This window comes from Saccoglossus kowalevskii, chromosome 14, assembly GCF_978046115.1.
Source record: "Saccoglossus kowalevskii chromosome 14, keSacKowa6.1, whole genome shotgun sequence".
In the NCBI taxonomy this organism is placed as follows: domain Eukaryota; kingdom Metazoa; phylum Hemichordata; class Enteropneusta; family Harrimaniidae; genus Saccoglossus; species Saccoglossus kowalevskii.
In genome coordinates, this window is record NC_140654.1 from 1,522,045 (window position 1) to 1,539,599 (window position 17,555).

The 17,555-nt window shown below is 35.5% G+C and overlaps 1 protein-coding gene and 1 long non-coding RNA gene across 2 annotated transcripts; one reads left to right on the plus strand and one right to left on the minus strand.

Moving 5' to 3' along the window:
• Positions 1-1,009: 1,009 nt before the first annotated feature.
• LOC100369592 (uncharacterized) lies at positions 1,010-9,260 on the minus strand. The gene is made up of 10 exons (XM_085508211.1): positions 8,645-9,260; positions 6,457-6,621; positions 6,081-6,280; positions 5,435-5,609; positions 5,218-5,320; positions 3,640-3,934; positions 3,204-3,390; positions 1,884-2,076; positions 1,488-1,675; positions 1,010-1,133 (listed from the first exon to the last, which is right to left on the minus strand). The coding sequence occupies exons 1-10, from the start codon at positions 9,258-9,260 to the stop codon at positions 1,081-1,083; spliced, it is 2,175 nt and encodes a 724-aa protein (XP_085364337.1). The 3' UTR covers positions 1,010-1,080.
• Positions 9,261-12,228: 2,968 nt separating this feature from the next.
• LOC144343478 (uncharacterized) lies at positions 12,229-16,894 on the plus strand. The gene is made up of 3 exons (XR_013418961.2): positions 12,229-12,337; positions 12,827-12,893; positions 16,720-16,894. It is a non-coding gene; the product is annotated as an uncharacterized LOC144343478 (long non-coding RNA).
• The last annotated feature ends 661 nt before the right edge of the window (positions 16,895-17,555 follow it).

Here is a 17,555-nt window from a genome sequence, read left to right on the forward strand (position 1 = left end):
AGCACCTTACCGTTAGAGGGCGTGATTTATAGCAAAGGCGTATTGTTTAATGGTTAAAGAGGCATAATTGCAAATAAGGTGTTTAGGAATGTTTACTTTTTCGCTACATCAAGTTAAAATGGTTTTTTATATTTTTAAAATGATAACCTATGGGAGTCAGTTCAAGTGGAATCGCTGTATTTAATGTTCCAAATTCCTTCTGTGACGTAAATTTTGTTTAATGTTGCAGTGATGTATTATTCCTTTCACACATAAAGTCTACATAAATTACGCCATTCTGGAAACAGGAAAATACTGACTAGTACCTCTCGTTTTACTGTGACCAGTCACATCACATATGGTGTGTTATAGAAATAATAGTTGTCAGCTTTTCATGTGGGAATATTCATCTACATGGTCAGTCTAATGTGTTCAATATGTATACATACCTTAAAACTAGCAATTGATTGCTTGACGTGTTAAAACTGTTCTGACGTATGAATGCAAGATTTATTCTTGGAAAATATGACACATGATATAGAACCATCAAAAACTTATTCGACCGGTGATGTAATTGTGAGTGGGCTTTAATTTGCTTTACTTTAATTTGTTCGTTTGTTTGTAATTTGTTTTAGAGTGATTTTATACCCCACTGAGTATACCATTTTATTCCACGACGATTCATGGCGGTTCATTTGTCCCAAGACACGTATAACACGCGGGTAAAATACATTGTTTGTTTACATAAACGATTGTACCGCTTCAATTTTATGGACCGGTGTCTCTGTATCTGGGTTCTCTTGCAGATGAATTTGAAACGTAGTAGGTAGTGCACTGTGCCATTGTTGTTTACTGGATATCAGTCATTTTGGCAAAAAATAAACGAAATTCCGATATGGTATAGCGCTCGTTAACAAGTACATTTAATATTGGCTTGCGTTTATTAGAACCATGTGAATGTGACACCACATTACATGTTGAGGGCGCCATACATACTGCATTACTCCAAATATAAGAAACAGACGTATTTGGAATGCAAATCGAAATTTAATGCTTCAAATCTGAGCTAAAAACTGTGCTAATTCATCACCAATACATAATTCATGATAATTCTAGATATGGTAATTTGCCCTCCGATTTCAGAACACTCAAACCTGTAAAGAAATATATTGCCTTGTAAGTGACATCATATTGTCCCGAGCATTGAACATGATTTGTATATTTGTACCACAGCAGTATTGCGCATGCGCTGTCAGTTCTTTCCCATGCAATATTATATCATGAAGAATAAATTATACTAACTATATTCTATATTTATGAATAAAACACACATAGGATAAACGATAACAACTAGAGCAGCATCATCCTGAAAACAAAACTCGGCTCGAAACTAATTGAACGAAACAAATATTTTGCACAATGTTTTAACCACTCCCTTTAACAAAGCTTGTATGATCACCTACTGTAAAATTTTGGAGGTTGTAAACGCTCATATATCAAAATCTTACCTGCGACTGCACTCTGGAAGCCTGCATTGAAGTCACAGGTAACCTCGTTATGGAAGTAGTCCTCCCGGTTGTCAAAGTAACCGCCATCTTTGTCTGGTCCCCCACACAATGCTCCTTCCAATACATGTGGATTTGGATCGGACGTGGTGAGGAAACCGAAACCACAAGATCCTTCAGTCGGACAGGAGCTGCAAGTATAATATATATAAATATATATGTATGAATTAACACCATAGTAGCACTACCCTACTGTTAAAAACTTGGGACATCGTACGTTTGATGTCACCGTTTCCGGTGGGGGTGTCCATTGTGTGCTTCTCAGACAACTAATATTAGTTGTCTGGGGTGCTGTGAAATATATTTGGGGGGGCGGGGTGACGTACAGTTTGAGAGTACCTGTCTCTATGATGTGGACGTTCACAGCAACCATCAGCAAAACCAACAACATAGCACTGTCCATGGTCGCCCAGCATATAGTGGATTTGCTCGGTAGCAAAGCGTCTCCATTCATAAAATGAATAGGGCCTTCCATTCTTCGGCATCTTCATGTTGTAGTGGGCAGCCATTATCGCAACGAATGCAGTGTTAGCTGAAACACAAGGCATATAATGACATACAAAATTAAAAAAAACCATCCATACAAACATAGTGGAAAGATCACCATTTAAATATTAAATGTTGTTAATGTTTACAATTGGATTCTTTTTAACTAGATAAACTACTAATTCCAGCTTTTTAAATAATTTATCTAATTCGTTTTATATGTAAAATAACCATATATAATATGTTATGAGACTGACAAATCGTGAGTGTTCGTTTTCCCGTGAAACAACACGTCATCAATTTTATTGCAATAAATTCTAGATTGTGCTTTTTTTTTATTTATTTTTTCAATTATTTAAAAAATAGCAAACATAAAATAAAATGAAATAAAATATATGAGATAATATGTCATATTTTATTCAAATTGAAACGTCGGTTACCGTTAAGATATTCCAATGATATAACATAGGTACACGTATTTAGTGGCAGAAGTCAAATTCGTAGCTAAATAAAGGCCCGTCCGCTGCTAAACATCACCACATTGAATTCGAAAAACTAAAAAACTAAATTCAAATTCTGTTTCTTTTTGATAAAATGTTCTTTTTATTACAATATTTATCTCCAGTTGGCTAAAATTCTAGTTCTGAGATGCACACGCATAAAATTAAAACCATTGTCATTTTATTTTAGTATGACATAAAAAACTGTACCCATGATCAGTATAGCCATTGAAAACATTATACTTCGACCATCACTAATTCACACAAACTGGGGACAACGCCCGGAGTCAAGAAATGGATTTGTTGTTTTGGTGACATTATGAAGTAAATCACGTTGCCGTTTTAGCAACAGTCCGGTGTACAGTAAACCGTAAAGTTTGTACCAAAAAAGTAGGTTAAAACAATAGAAACAAAGCAAAGAGTTATATAATGCGAATTAATGTACGACCAGATCAGATAAATGGGTCAAATGACCCAATAGTAATATCAATACAATTTTTGAAAGATTGTCACTTAGGTGATCCACAAATTTTCTTGTTAGTTAATGTGTTATAAATTCATATATGAATAAACTACAATATACCAGGTTTCATTTGCTTTTGTAAAATATGGTAGTATTTGATAGAATTGAAAATCGATGGCATATATTCAAATCCATGTACAACAAACTGACCTGCATATCTGTTTGAGCCCCAATCACCATATGGTATGTCTCTTATACGAAGACCACCTGGTACATAAGGGACTCTGTGCATCCACGTGTCTAAGTAAGTTACAATTTTTCCCATTGCCTTTTTCATTGTGCTCTTCTCATTACTGTCAGCGTCTGCCTTCAGCGAAAGGAATTTATATAACAGTAGCTGAAAATGAAAAAAAAAACGAAGACATTTTGTTTACACTAACGTCAGAACCAAAATCATTTGCAATCATTTGTTTTTCTATCATCATCCCTTCAAATGAAACATGCGGTCTTGGATCGCGAGTATCCATTGCATCACTTTCCATTTTATTATTGTTAGGATTGCTCGACTGAATAAAGATCATCACATTCACACTAGGGGACATTTCTTGATGTGCTTTCCAACAGAAATGTGTTAAAGAACACTCACATGAACAGCAGGGCGTTTGTCTCCCCAGCTCAGTGATGCTGCAACAGCCTGCAGGGCTCCTGTATTGTCGTCAAATTCGTCGGTTGCTTCATCAATAAAGATCTCTTCCTGTGCTTCGAGATCATACAATGGCACATAAGTTTCAGTGTTTTCACCACCATTTCTAACAAGGTGCTCTACGACGTCCTCCATCAGACCTTCTCCTGCGTGAGCATCGGACAGGAACTCGCTCTGTTTTGTAGCATAGTATAGGAACATTGACGCTTCGACAATCTCGTCCCAAAAACTTCTTGAACTACATATATAAAGCAGTATTAGGAATTTATAATGAAAGAACACAAGAAATGATCACTACGAAAGATCACACCATGTGCCCAACTTAACGCCCAAGTTAATAAAATGGATCTGGTAGTTTCAAGGAAATTTGAAAAATTAAGCTTAAGTTTAGTTTAGTTAATAGTATGGTCGAGCAGGTAAACTTAATGTGACTTGCATATGATGGAATGTTGCAAACCAAATATATATGTTTATATTCTATATTTTATTTTATCATGACATATGTGAGTAATTCTATCGAAAATCAAATAAAAAAATCAATGTTTTGGTTAATAGTACACTTTACCACTACCAGACTCACCATATACTATTAAAAGAAATCCTTTCATAGAATTCTTGACGCATTCTCTTAAATATTATTCTGATATTTGAACAAATATTTATTATTATTATACATATGTCAGCGGAATGCCTTAGGTTACAGCGTGCCGTAATTTTGCGGTATTTTACAGGGTATTTTCACCCTACCATATAAGGAAATGCGAATTCCAAATATGGAATGATTACGCTCGTAGCGTCCTCTAATAATAAAAACAAACATGGCTGCTACCAGGGTTTTACCGGACTCCACACAAAAAAAGTTCGCTGATTCTGTTCTCAACGTTTTGGATTTCGGCATTCCCATGATGTATTCTTGGAAGGAAAAGATGTATAATAATAAGGTTATTACGAGGATTTATTTGAGGTATCCTCGTATTAACTTTATATTATATGATTCAGTATAGTGTTAGACTTTTTATATCAGTTATGATTCTAAATTTATAGCAATCTTTTTAAAAAACGTGTTTCCTAAATAATTGACAAAAGTTAAAACTATGCATCATGTAGAGATAATATCTGTCTTACAATACAATATGTGAAAGGTATGTGTACACAAACTGTGACTAATACATTCACTTGTAGTTGATTTAATTTAATTTTTTATTTTTGTATTATTGATAGATTATTGATAAATTAATTATGGATTCAAACATGCTAGGATAAAAATACAATACACAGATATACTGATTTAGTTACAGCCTAATAATTATGTATACCACTACCAATTATCATTCGTCCAATTACACATTTCGGTGAATGAATTTAAACTCTTAAATGTTCACGAAACTGTATACGTCCTTAAAGGAGGACCGCTTAATGTGTATTAGGACAGTGTATGTATTTTCCTTTCATGCCGGCAATGTGCAATGTGTATATGTTGGTTTCCTTTTTTGTGCAAATTAGACAAATCTATGTATGTACCTGTAGAACCCGCTCTGTCGGTAGACTCCCCTGCAGTCCTCGTGTTTTGCGAATTCGTAAAGGCGGAAAGCAGCGTCCAGTGCTTTCCTGGCAAAGACCGTATCTGTAATTCAGCAATAAGACTGTAGCTCAATATATATTCACTAGGTGTAAATCAGCTAAATTCACCCTAAAACCGTCGGATTACGCTCACAGGGAAAAAAACGCCAGTTCTTACCTTGATATTGAGTTGTCATGTTGAAAGCCATTGAACACACACTTAAAGCGGAAGATGTTTCTCCTGCTACGTCCGAGCACGGATTGTCACAAGTGCACGTGTAGACATCACGGTTATTTTCAGGCATATCTTCTGCTCGACCCCAGAACTCGTGGTCTTTTATGGGGTCTCCTACCTGGAACGTAAAACAGAAAGGTAATCTACCAATGAAGGTGCAAGATATGCCCAACTATTTTGTAATAATAATAACATCACTGAAAGATGATTACAGCGTAATATATAAACTGATATATAGGTATGTATTAACTATATAGTTAATTTATGAGATACATTACTGAAGCAGAAATCCAATATCCAATGTTCAATTCAAAGTAAGCTAATAAAATAAAGTTGATAGTTGACAAAATCTGAAAAAAGTTATTGTGCCCATTTGAAAATATATGCATTTATTTACCTACAACACACTTTATATAGAATGGGAAATACTAATTAATAACGCCATACCTAATCACAATCACAATCCCTAAGTTATCAAGAACAACAAACAATAGATAATAATAAAAACATGATGATTTAAGACGGGTTCAAATACGAACATTGTTAGGTAGAGATGTCAGGATTTGTACATTTATATAAATTATGCTACCTGGTAGTAAACTTTGACTTTTGTTATGTCTGGGTCATCATCCAATGTCTTTATAAAATATTCACATGACCAACGGATGTTGTCCAGTAGACGCCCAACTTCACCGGCATTCTTGTAGGCATCGAAGAATTCAATAAATCCCCATCCCAATAATGTAGTGGCGGATGCCATAGGTAGATTGAATTTGACGTGGTCGCCGGCTGAAAAGTAAAAACAGTCGATTGTATGCCAATACTAACGGCACTATCTCGGTACGGGTACATGGAGACTGCAGACATATTACGGCATGGAGGATATATATAATTAAAACAGGCAGTGCTAATTCAGCAGTAAAACAGAATATACCCAAGTGCATTTTCACTCGACCAAAACCTACCATCGTACCAGCCTCCTGTTAAGTCTTTGTTACTGAGGGATCCGTCTGCTAATGCGGAATCACTGCGCCATTTAATACGATTTCCGTCCTCGGGTAATTTGCCGGAACGTTGGGCTTCGTAAAACTTGTCAGATAACCGAAGTACTACGTTGTAGTCATACATCTCTAAAAGAGTAAAAGTGTTCATAGTACGGGCAGTCGTTAGTCCTTTAGGAATACTGTAAAATGCATTGGGAATATTAGGCATACAAACAGTTATTACAAAATCATGTAGCCTGGCATGTAGGCGTGAGGCGTCAGATCTCATCGAACCTCAGCAGTGTTAGGTTTGGAGCACCGCGGAGGACGGACTCACGCAACTTTGTCAGGTGAAAAATCATGGTGACCTTTAAAAGTATATGACGAGTTTCACTAGATTATGTAAGAACTTTTTTTATAACTTATTTATTTTCTTGGGCTGACACTACATGTAATACATTTCATGAATACACATTTAAAAGACACTTCAAGTAATCCATATGAAGATGTTACTTTAAATATGGTATCAGGGAAGACGACTTCTTTTTGTGTGACGTGTCTTTCTCTTTTTGTTTGGCGATCACACTCTCAATTTGATAATGATGTTAAAGTAAATTAATAAAATTTGCATTTTGAGTAGTATATGTGGTGCCTGACCAGTGAGCAAACAAAGTCCACCGGCCAATCGTACTCCGGGTCTACCAGGCACCTCTGTGATTTTCAGTGGTCTTCCCAGTTCCTTGATAACATCATGCCAGAGGAATTCAGTAAATTTACATGTCATAAAAAGGTGTTCATATGTTTCACTATATTCGTTACAGAAAATACATTGGTATTCAGGGAAGCGTTCTGGACTTACTTTGTGTAAATGTTCATTTGTATACAGTATATTATGTAATAACTTGAAATGAAATTCTCTGGATTTTGTATCAATTGATTACCTTGTAATCATTTTATACATTTCCTTCCATTCAATTTCCAGTTTGAGTTTTCTCTCTAAAGAACATTCACTTATTGGTTTCACAAAAATTTTGCTGATGAATTCTGTTTTAAGCATATTTTTGGTCAAGTCTTCCTACAAAATTTGCTTGATTTTGTATAATGATAGTTGTTTCCCTATTTTCTAGAACTTGACAATGTTTCAGTTCCACTGGAACAGTATTGCATATCCCAATCCATTTTAGTTTATCAATAAGTGCTTATTGTATGTTTTAGCCATAATATTCTTTGTATTTACTTTAATACATACAAGTCTATCATTCCTATACCTCCTCTGCCCACCCCGCTTATCATGGTTTTCCTTGCAATACGATCAACCATATAAAATTATAAACTATTTCTTTTAAGACACTATTTTTAACATTCGTATGTGCCAGTATATAAGTAAACTGGGATAATCCAAACGTCTTGATAATTTGAATTTTTCTGCTTTTCCACTGATTTAAAACTTTCCTCAAATTATTTAATGGTTTTTCAATGTTTTTCTTTTGCATTTCTTCTTTGTCATATGAAAAATGTAACAATTTTGATAGGCGAGGTGGGCCATTTGACCCCAAACTTTTCCTCGTTTTTGTTTTCCCATTTTCCCAACCAGACTGCCTCAGTTTTATCCCTGTTAATTTTTAACCCGCTACATTCATAGAACTTTTTCAACATCTGCATTAAATTGTCAACTGATTCACTATTGGATAGAAAACACGCCATGTCATCCGCAAATGCAGATTCTTTGACCTCCTTTACTGCTTTGGTGATGCCAGAAATATTTCTGTTACCCGTATACTGATAAGCAGGGTTTCCAGTCCCAAGATAAAGAGGGCTGGTGACAGTGGGTCCCCCTGCCGTACACCTCTTTGGACTGAGAAGTAACCTGTGCCGTACCAATTATTTATTACGCTACTTTCAACATTAGTATACATTGTTTTTACTCATTTTATAAAACTTTCTCCAAAGCCAAAATTGTGCAAGTAAAAAACTCCAGTTAACCATGTTAAAGGCTTTTTCGAAGTCCACTGCCATTAATATGGCTGGCAAATTCTGCTCTTCTGTATAGTTATAGATTTCATCAATTAGCCAAATGTAATCACCTACTTTGCGTGTTTTTACAAACGTCCGCATCTAGTTTGTGTAAATTTTAATTTAAGTTGGACTTCGAAGTGGTCTGACTGAATACCTGGAATTATTCCTATTTTATCCACATTATTTTGTAGATTATCCCCAATTAAAGTATAATCAAGTCTACTCTGTATACCATATGGCATTCTTCTTCGCCATGTAAATCTTTTCCGGTTTGGATTATATAACCTCCAAATGTCTACCATGTTAAAATGATCCATATCATTTATGATATCAATAGATTTTTTCCAACTTTTAGGATTCCCTCCATCTCTATCCCGCCTAATATCAAGGACACAGTTTAAATCACCTCCCCAGATAATTGCACTTTCAGGTTCAAATAAGTTTTCTAGTAGCAACTGGCGAATTTCTGATATATATTTATTGTGATCTATTTCTTGGTTTGGCGCATACGTATTTAAAATTATGAAAGGTTTTTCATCAATCACGGCATGGAGCAGAACATACCTTCCATTTGGGTCATGTACGCATTTCTTAATAGATAAATTTAGATTCCTGGCTATCACCATAACACCTATGCTGGTCCCTGATCCATGGGCAAACCAGCATTGCCCTTTAAATTGCATGGACCAAAACATTTCGTCTCTCGGTACACTATGTGTTTCTTGTAGGAAAATCAGATTAGCTTTTTTCCTGTTTAACCAAATAGACATTTTTTTCCTTTTGTTATACCCTCGTAATCCCCTAGCATTAAATGTTAGTACATTAATTTCTATATAGTAACATGTATATTGTACATTACAACTCGTTTGCAGTGTCCCACTATCCGTTTACCCTGTGCCCATGTTATAACCCTAACAAAATTAAATGAGGAGTAATAAAAACACAAAATGAATATTGAAATAACAAACAGGGAGGCACGTCCTGACATACTAATACCCAATGCACAGACAGGATAAGGGGGAGTCACAATCAGGTGTCAACCAACTCCACAAACAATTTGCTTTCGATTGGTTTAGTTTAGAATCTCCTCGACTGGGCAGTCTCAGGTTCTGTACCGTTAATTATATACATATGGAAAGGGAGTACTTTTATTTAAATGTCTTTGACTGTCATGGATTGAAGCTTTCCTTGGGCGTCTTCGACCATTAATGTGCCTGGGATCCTCCATGCTATGAAGCAGGTTTTATCAGGATTTTTAGCTTTGAATAACGTTTTGTACTCAACCAGCCACCTACGTTCCGCTTGTACCACAGCGCTCACATCATCCTTTACAAAAATGTGATTTCCCTTGTATGAGTGGTTTCGCAATTTTCGTGGTGCCGCCATTAGTATGTTCCTTGCTTCTCCTGCACTTACGAAGGCTACCTTTATGGGTCGGTTTCTTGCTACTGTTTCTTCTAGTTGCATCCAAAAATGACTGGTCTCTGTGCGCCCTCTGTATTGCTACGTATAAAGTCCACACTTCCGTTGCTTCTTTTTTCCGCTCCTTCTGGTATAATTCCGAAGTTTATGTTGATTCTTCTTCCTCGATTTTCCTGATCATCTTGTTTCCATTTCATCTTCTTTATTTCTATTTCAGTTTCCTTGAGTTGTTTTCTTAGTTCCATCACTTCTGTTTTCATAGCGGTGTCTTTCCCTTCTTCTATTTCTTCAATCTTCCGAGTTAACGGCTCTATCTTTTCTAACTCTGATTTAATTTCCAATATCTTCTTCAAAATAATCGTTATTTTTTGATCGGTGGTTAGGTCCAACATCCCATCAATGTCGCCTGTCTGTCCGCCATCTTTATCTTTTTCCCGGTCCGGTGGGTTTCTTCTCGTTGTTCTCCCCGTTGCTTGTATCATCTGGGCGAGTTTTCTCTCTTTCCCTTTGCTGTTAGACTGGTTACTCTCCATACTGCATTCAAACTTTGATGTTGGAGAGATAATCCTGTATAACTTTTCAATTCTTGTGCAGCCGATCGGTTTCGATAACTCGGCCACTCGCGCATGCGCACCTTCCTTATGTAAGATCTTTACGTCCATCCTAATTGTGAACACATATAATCATTTACAATATTTACAATATTCTTGTCAATAATGTCAGTTCTATTTGACTGGTAGACATCGTATCGCGTAGAGCTTTACTAAGAGTACATAACTGTCTAGTGCAATGTTCATTGATACGCCAGTTTATCACCTAAACTCTCACTGATTCTAGATCCGAGAGACGGTCAGACAGAGAAAACAATTTTCGTCGTGGATTTTGTTTTGTTCTTGTCAATATACATTGCCTTTGTATTTACTAACATGTCCATCAATATTGAAACATTTAGTAATTTTATAAATGTAAACATGGTTTATAGTAATTGTTTTTTTTTTGGCCTGCGACGTAAGATAAATAAAAATATGAAGAAACTCTCTTATACTTACTCGAACAGAGTGGTTTATAGAAACTCCAGTAGTTTCCCAATTTGCTGTGGTAATTGCATTCGATAGACTCGGCTCCGTACATTGTGAAATCATCATTGCATTTGAATGTCAGTTTTTCACCTGTAGGAACTTGACCTTGTTCCTGCCCCGAAGTCTGGGACCCATACCGCAGCTCACCTGGATGTTCGCATCCCACATCTACGGGTAGAGGTTGTTGGTTAGTTTTTTTGTCCTTTTTTTGCTGGAAATAATACTTTGATGTTGGCAAGACTGTTTCTCTTGCAAATATGCACGACGAAAATCATGTTTCTTTTGTGTAGTCTGTACGAAGACATATAGGCAATAGCAAATAAATAAAAAAACTATGAAGTACAATTTATACCGGGTCAGAATTTCATTTCTTAATAAAGAACAAGTTGGATTATGATGCTACGGTGGCTTGTTAGGGCCATTCATTGTTGTTCGAATTTCTCACATTTTCACCTGTATTTTTCGGCTTGATTTCGAATTTCCGAAAATTTCACTTTATTTTACACCTCGGGGTGAATATTTAAACCGCGGTGTAAATATTTAAACCGCGGTGAGAATAATTTTCTGCATAATGTCGAATTTCCGACATTTTCACTTTAATTTACACCTCGGTGAGAATATTTTTCTCCGCGGTGGAAATTAAAGTGGAATTGTCGGAAATTCGAAATGAAGCCGAAAAATACAGGTGAAAATGTGAGAAAATGTATGATGCATCGTTAACTAAAATTAGCATACACAACATACATCGTTCGATGAAAAATGAAAAAAACACACTAATACGGTTGTGCAATGACTGTACGTAGTAATACAATCATCCAATGCGTCAACGTTTTTTATACATGATGAATCATATTCAAATATAGTCATTAACACACATTATCAAACAACAATATTTGTTATCAAATGAACATACTTGTTCCATTCACTAAATGAATATTTTGTTAAAAGTGACATCTGTTGACTTTTAGTATTCAAAGGCAGGCCTGATTCAAAGGGTTAAGATTTTTATCTTTTAGTTATAATGAGGAAAAATGCTCGGTGATGTATATCGCGCCCTCTAGCAATCTGATTATTACAATTTGAATCATGAATGAGTACAAGTCTCATGCCACCAATGTAAATGCCTTGCCAGAACCAATGACATTTTTAAATATTTTGTCTCAGGTACGCCCTGTTTGAGGGCGTGCATCACCTGGGTCAAAGGTGGGACTAACATGTGACCTTTTGTTTACTAATTTTGTTTATTGCTTCGCGGCGTGCTTGAGGATTTATCTGTGTGTGTATTTGGATGTTCTAATCTTGGTGTTTTTCCAGTGATTTGTCTAGATGCAATTCAAATTCAGTAGGTGTGTCTTGTTTACCTGAGATTTGCAAGAGTTTTTAGCTGACCAACAAACAAACGTTCTTTGGCTGTCGAAGATGGCCAACATGTTATATGGTTGATTACTGGCATGCTGATTACCCATTTTTGAGTCATGTTTTCAACCTTGTTTATCATTTTCATATAGCAATCTCCTCATATGTTAACATTGTCGTCTATGGAGTTTCAGTTAGTGGTATGAGCCCTGCTACAAAACCAAACGCAGCTGTTTTTTTGAGAGACATTGCTTAGACCCACCTACGCCAATTTACGCTATTTACAGTAATGCTTATTATGAGAGTTTTATTTGGAAATGGCGATGGTCAATCACACAATCTATATTTATAGTAAACGTAGCTATAATCATTAATGTAATATAAATCTTACCTGGAACAGTTTTCTTGCCTCGTTTAACAATAGAATGTAATGTTTCTGCTGATCGTTTTGACAATGTTGTATTTTCTTCCGGGGCTAGTTCTGCAGGCGGAGGCTCATCAACATCACCTGTAGGGGTTCCTGAAACTGGGTACGAAAACAAATATGTGAGTATATATTTCTCGTTTTCTCATATATTATGGCAGTTACATATCTATGTTTCCATGCTATGTAAACAAATCACAGTAATTGGTCGCCATTCAACTATTTCAGATATTAGCATCGCCATTTAGAAATAGATTTTCTCAAAAAATAAAGAACAATTAGTTCAACAATTAGAGAATATTGATTATTTATTCAGAAGTAGTGGCTGCAATTAAATATATCAGCATATATATTCTATTTGGCGTAGTCATAAATTGGGTTTCAAAAATATGTGGGTCACTTTGAAAGGAAAGTTATTGTACTCCTTAAACTAATTAGGTCATGAGTGAATGAAAATTACGACATCATGTTTGTTTAGGTTACAACGGAGAGACCCTTGCCAGTATTGCTCGCCTACTGTAATAGTTGTAAGCTGTAACTGGTCCATTTTGATCATGAAGAGGTGTTTTCGTCCTATAAGTAATTATTATTATTATTTATTAAATCTTTATTGCTGGATATAAAGTGAAAAAGCACATACATTACAGATTAAAATAACCATATACATATAGAAAGAAATATAAATTCGGCAGAGTAGCTGTGGTGTATACATACATTGATAAAATGATGATAAAATCACTACAACGATCCTACTGTCAACTATAATAGCCGTGTAATAGAGTGAAAAAAGCATTATTATACGGAGATCATTAATACTTTTATGATTTTGTTGAAACCAAAGCTGTGAATAATAAGATTCGAGACAATGTAATTTTTACTTCACCACTACTGAAGGTAGAACATTTTCGAAGCAGTATAAGACCGAATCTGTCGTTTTATATCCACATCTTTCATATCCTAGATAAATGTGCTTATGCACAATTTTAGTTTAGAGTCACCAAGATACACGGGTGGAATTACACTACTCCTAAGAGCACTCTTCCGTGGAATAAAGTACATACATTCAGACTTCTTTGGAGAGAAAATAATATCATGGACAGAGCCATATTCAGAGCAAACATTAACAAGAGTTCGCAAAACACGGGTGGACGGGCTAAGGATAACCAAGTCATAGGCATACATCAGATTGTTGATAAAGAACTCTCCCACCAACCAACCCACGCAACACAGGGACCCACTTTGGTATTTGTATCTAATATATACATTGAAAAGTAATAGCAAAATAATGCTACCTTGAAATAATGATACAGACCAAGCCAAATTATTCCAATTAGAAAAAATGATGTAATCGAATATATCGAGCGCTGAATGGTTGTATTATTTTGAAGAAAAAAAAACTCCCTGAGCATTAATCGTTGATATATTCCGTCTAAACTTCACCTTCAAAACAGTATAATTTAGACCGGAAGATCGTGGCCGAGCATTTAATTCATGAAATCTCAGAAAATTCAGAAGCAACCAGGGCTAGATGGCATGGAAAATGAAACGTGGAAATCATGGACGATTTGACATTTTGAAAAAGGATATTCTACACGACCCAGCTAATTATCGAAGTATATCCTTTTTTAGTTGTTGGGAAATTGATATGGTAGGGTTACTGATGAGATATGAGTTTGTAGCTTTCTTGCCTCTTTTAGGAATAGAATGCAGTTTTTCTGCTGATCTTTTCAACACAGTTGCCTCATCATCTGGGTCTAATTCTGCAGGAGGAAGCTCCTGGAAACCGTTACCACCATGACCAGTAGGGTTTCCTGAAACTGTGTACCAAAATATATTGTAAGAATGAGTAATCTCGCAGATTTCCAAAAAATGGTATATTCTTTAATCTCCCACTTTGATGAAAAACAATTAGGTTGGTTGATCATAGGTACACCACACGGCGAGGGTAACACGGTAAACCATTCGGACAGCGGGGGTATAGGTATGTTGTGGGATTTGAGAAAATTTGGCACAGCCTAACGCATACCACGAGAAGACAGTTTTTCGTGTATTTTTTGTGACAGTGTTCCCGTAAAGTGTCAATAACTCAATGTCAATACCGATTTGATTGCTACTCTTACGGTATGTGAAATCACTAACTGCGCAGCTTAGCCATTGAAAGGGGGTTAAAACCTGCCATTGTCATATCATCTGTTTTGTAAATAGCATTGTTTCTTCGACCGGCATCGCTTCAGGTAAGTCGAAATATTACAGTATGTTTGAACCGGCAAAGTAAAGTGTTTATATTAACCACTGTAGCTAAAAACGACGGCGCATACGGTGTAATTTGTTCGTGCTAGAACATATAAAACGCGAGAATATAAAACACACCAATATCATTAGAAGTTTGGTCGGAATTATCTGTTCTCAAACTCAAGTCATTGAATGAGAAAATTCTCTAGCGACGGGCAGTATTTTATTTCGAATACAATTTGTTGGGAGTTGAAATATTATAGTTTCTGGATATTCCTTACATTTTGAAATTATTATAAATTTAGCATATGCTGAGAATAGCTTTCTGGCGCATTAACGCACGTCTTTCGGCACAGTGCCATCGAATCTAAAAATTACATACGCCACTAAGGAATGTACTATTACTCACTAAATTACTAAATGCATTAATAATGAGTAGCTAGTGGTGTGCTTTTCAATAAAACAAATATGGGATCATTACCGTAGAATTTTTATTACTCTTGTTAGAAAGGGCAAGGTTCACATTAACAAACGAAAATCGGTAAAAATGGGTAACCTACAAGACTAGGTGCAAACCAAGTTTAAAATTGAGAAAGGAAAACATCACGCACAATACGATGTGACGAGCAACCGATTATATAATGTGTCAGTTGCTAGTACAGTAACAACTATATTAATGTAAACTATTTTGGAAACCTATTTCTACGCAAGCCCAAACTTCAATTACATTTGCATAGTTTATCACGAGTGCTATTGGTATTCCGAGGCGGTCAACATCAAAGCACAAGGCGGCCAACGTCAAAGCCCGGTAATATTGTTTTGGTATTACTAATATTCCATCTGCTGAAATACTGAAATTATAGTAGGTTTACACTAATTAGTTTACACTTTACTGCGTGAATAAGATGCGGAATAATTCACACTAATTAAATAAAAAGGCACATGTTCAAATTACTTGTTTTACTCCCGTGTTTTAGGTTTACAAGTTACGTTACTTGTGATGTATGACCGTGTATCAGACATAAATTGTTATTATAACCCTGGAATATATTCATATATATATATATATACACACATTTTGTTTACCAATTACTTTTTAAACTGAGATGCGTATTTGTTTGCACTGAACAACCCCTTTCTGTACTGTAGCATATCCACACTGGAGTTACAAATATTTCGTTCAATACTACTGTTCGTGGTAATATTAGTTTGATTAGATCTCAAAATTGCAATAATTTATATTTTTCACAACATTTGTTTAAACTGTGATAAACACGCGCAATGCTACTCTCCTGTCCATGTCGTTTTTCTCCATCATTAACAACATTTGGTTACCGAAATTTTTGTTGCTATGGTTGCTAAATTGTGAATTTCCTACCCTACTGATTTTCACACCAAGAATTTTGAAAAATTTCGATAATATGCTTTTTCTGTCATATATAAAGAGCATTTTATGTAAACCCCTTGTAAATTAGCTTCTATAATGAGGATCGTGTAATTCTTGTTACTTACGAGCACTGAAGGAAGTTGAATTATACGTGAACACATGTAACTATGTTGAAGTTGTTTTTTAAAAACGTGTCCAATTAGGAGAAAACGGGAAAATCTGTCAAAACACTAAATAATTAACACTTCCACTAAAGATCAACTCGGCGTAATTATCGTTGTTTATAATCACCAAACTAAACAATATTAGCATCTTTGTTTATTTTATAGTTTCAGATGCACCTTCTACGCAACAACGCCAGGAAATAGACTAAGGAGAGTTTAAGCCATACAATACATGTCAACTGATATATCACATACGAGGTACATTACATTTAAAATGAATGAAAATGTTATGAGTTTTGTAACATGTTTTGTAAGATAATAAATTATCTAAAAAATAGTATACGAGAATTGTTTTGTCTGGCATTGTTTTGTTATTATCATAAACGATGAGATCAAACTCAATAAAATTAGGGGCAAGCAGGCAATTCCGAGATATAATTGGTACGTCCTCCACCAAATGAAATAACTTAACATTGGTGTCTATCCATACTGTGGTACGCAACGGTTCACATATACAATGTTTGCGTTGCTATAGTTGATAGGTGATTTGTTCTCCGGTCGTTATGTTAGATTGCTTCCTGGTACAAGATCTTCTCATTTAACACGGCATAACAAAAAAACTAAACATATTTTTTTTCTTCAAAAGACATGCCATAGTTGACCTGACTTAAACGCTGGTTTAATTTACAGAAAATAACACTTACCTGTATCTTGTTTGACAATAGCATACGCTGCAATGACGCATACTACGAGTGTCACGGCTAATCTGGTCATTTTGGAAGCCAGGAAACAATCTTGCTCAGTAACTGCAATGTGGTCTCTGTCACCAAAGTCATACGTGCTTGTAGCTCAATATATATTACAATCACTACGTAGTCTCAATCGATTGTCGAATCAGCATCGGGATCAGGTATTTGTCTAATTAATGGAATTGCAGGTGGCGTGTCGTCTTTGTTGTTAGTGTATATTGGCTCATATTGAAAGCCTAACTGAAACTCTCA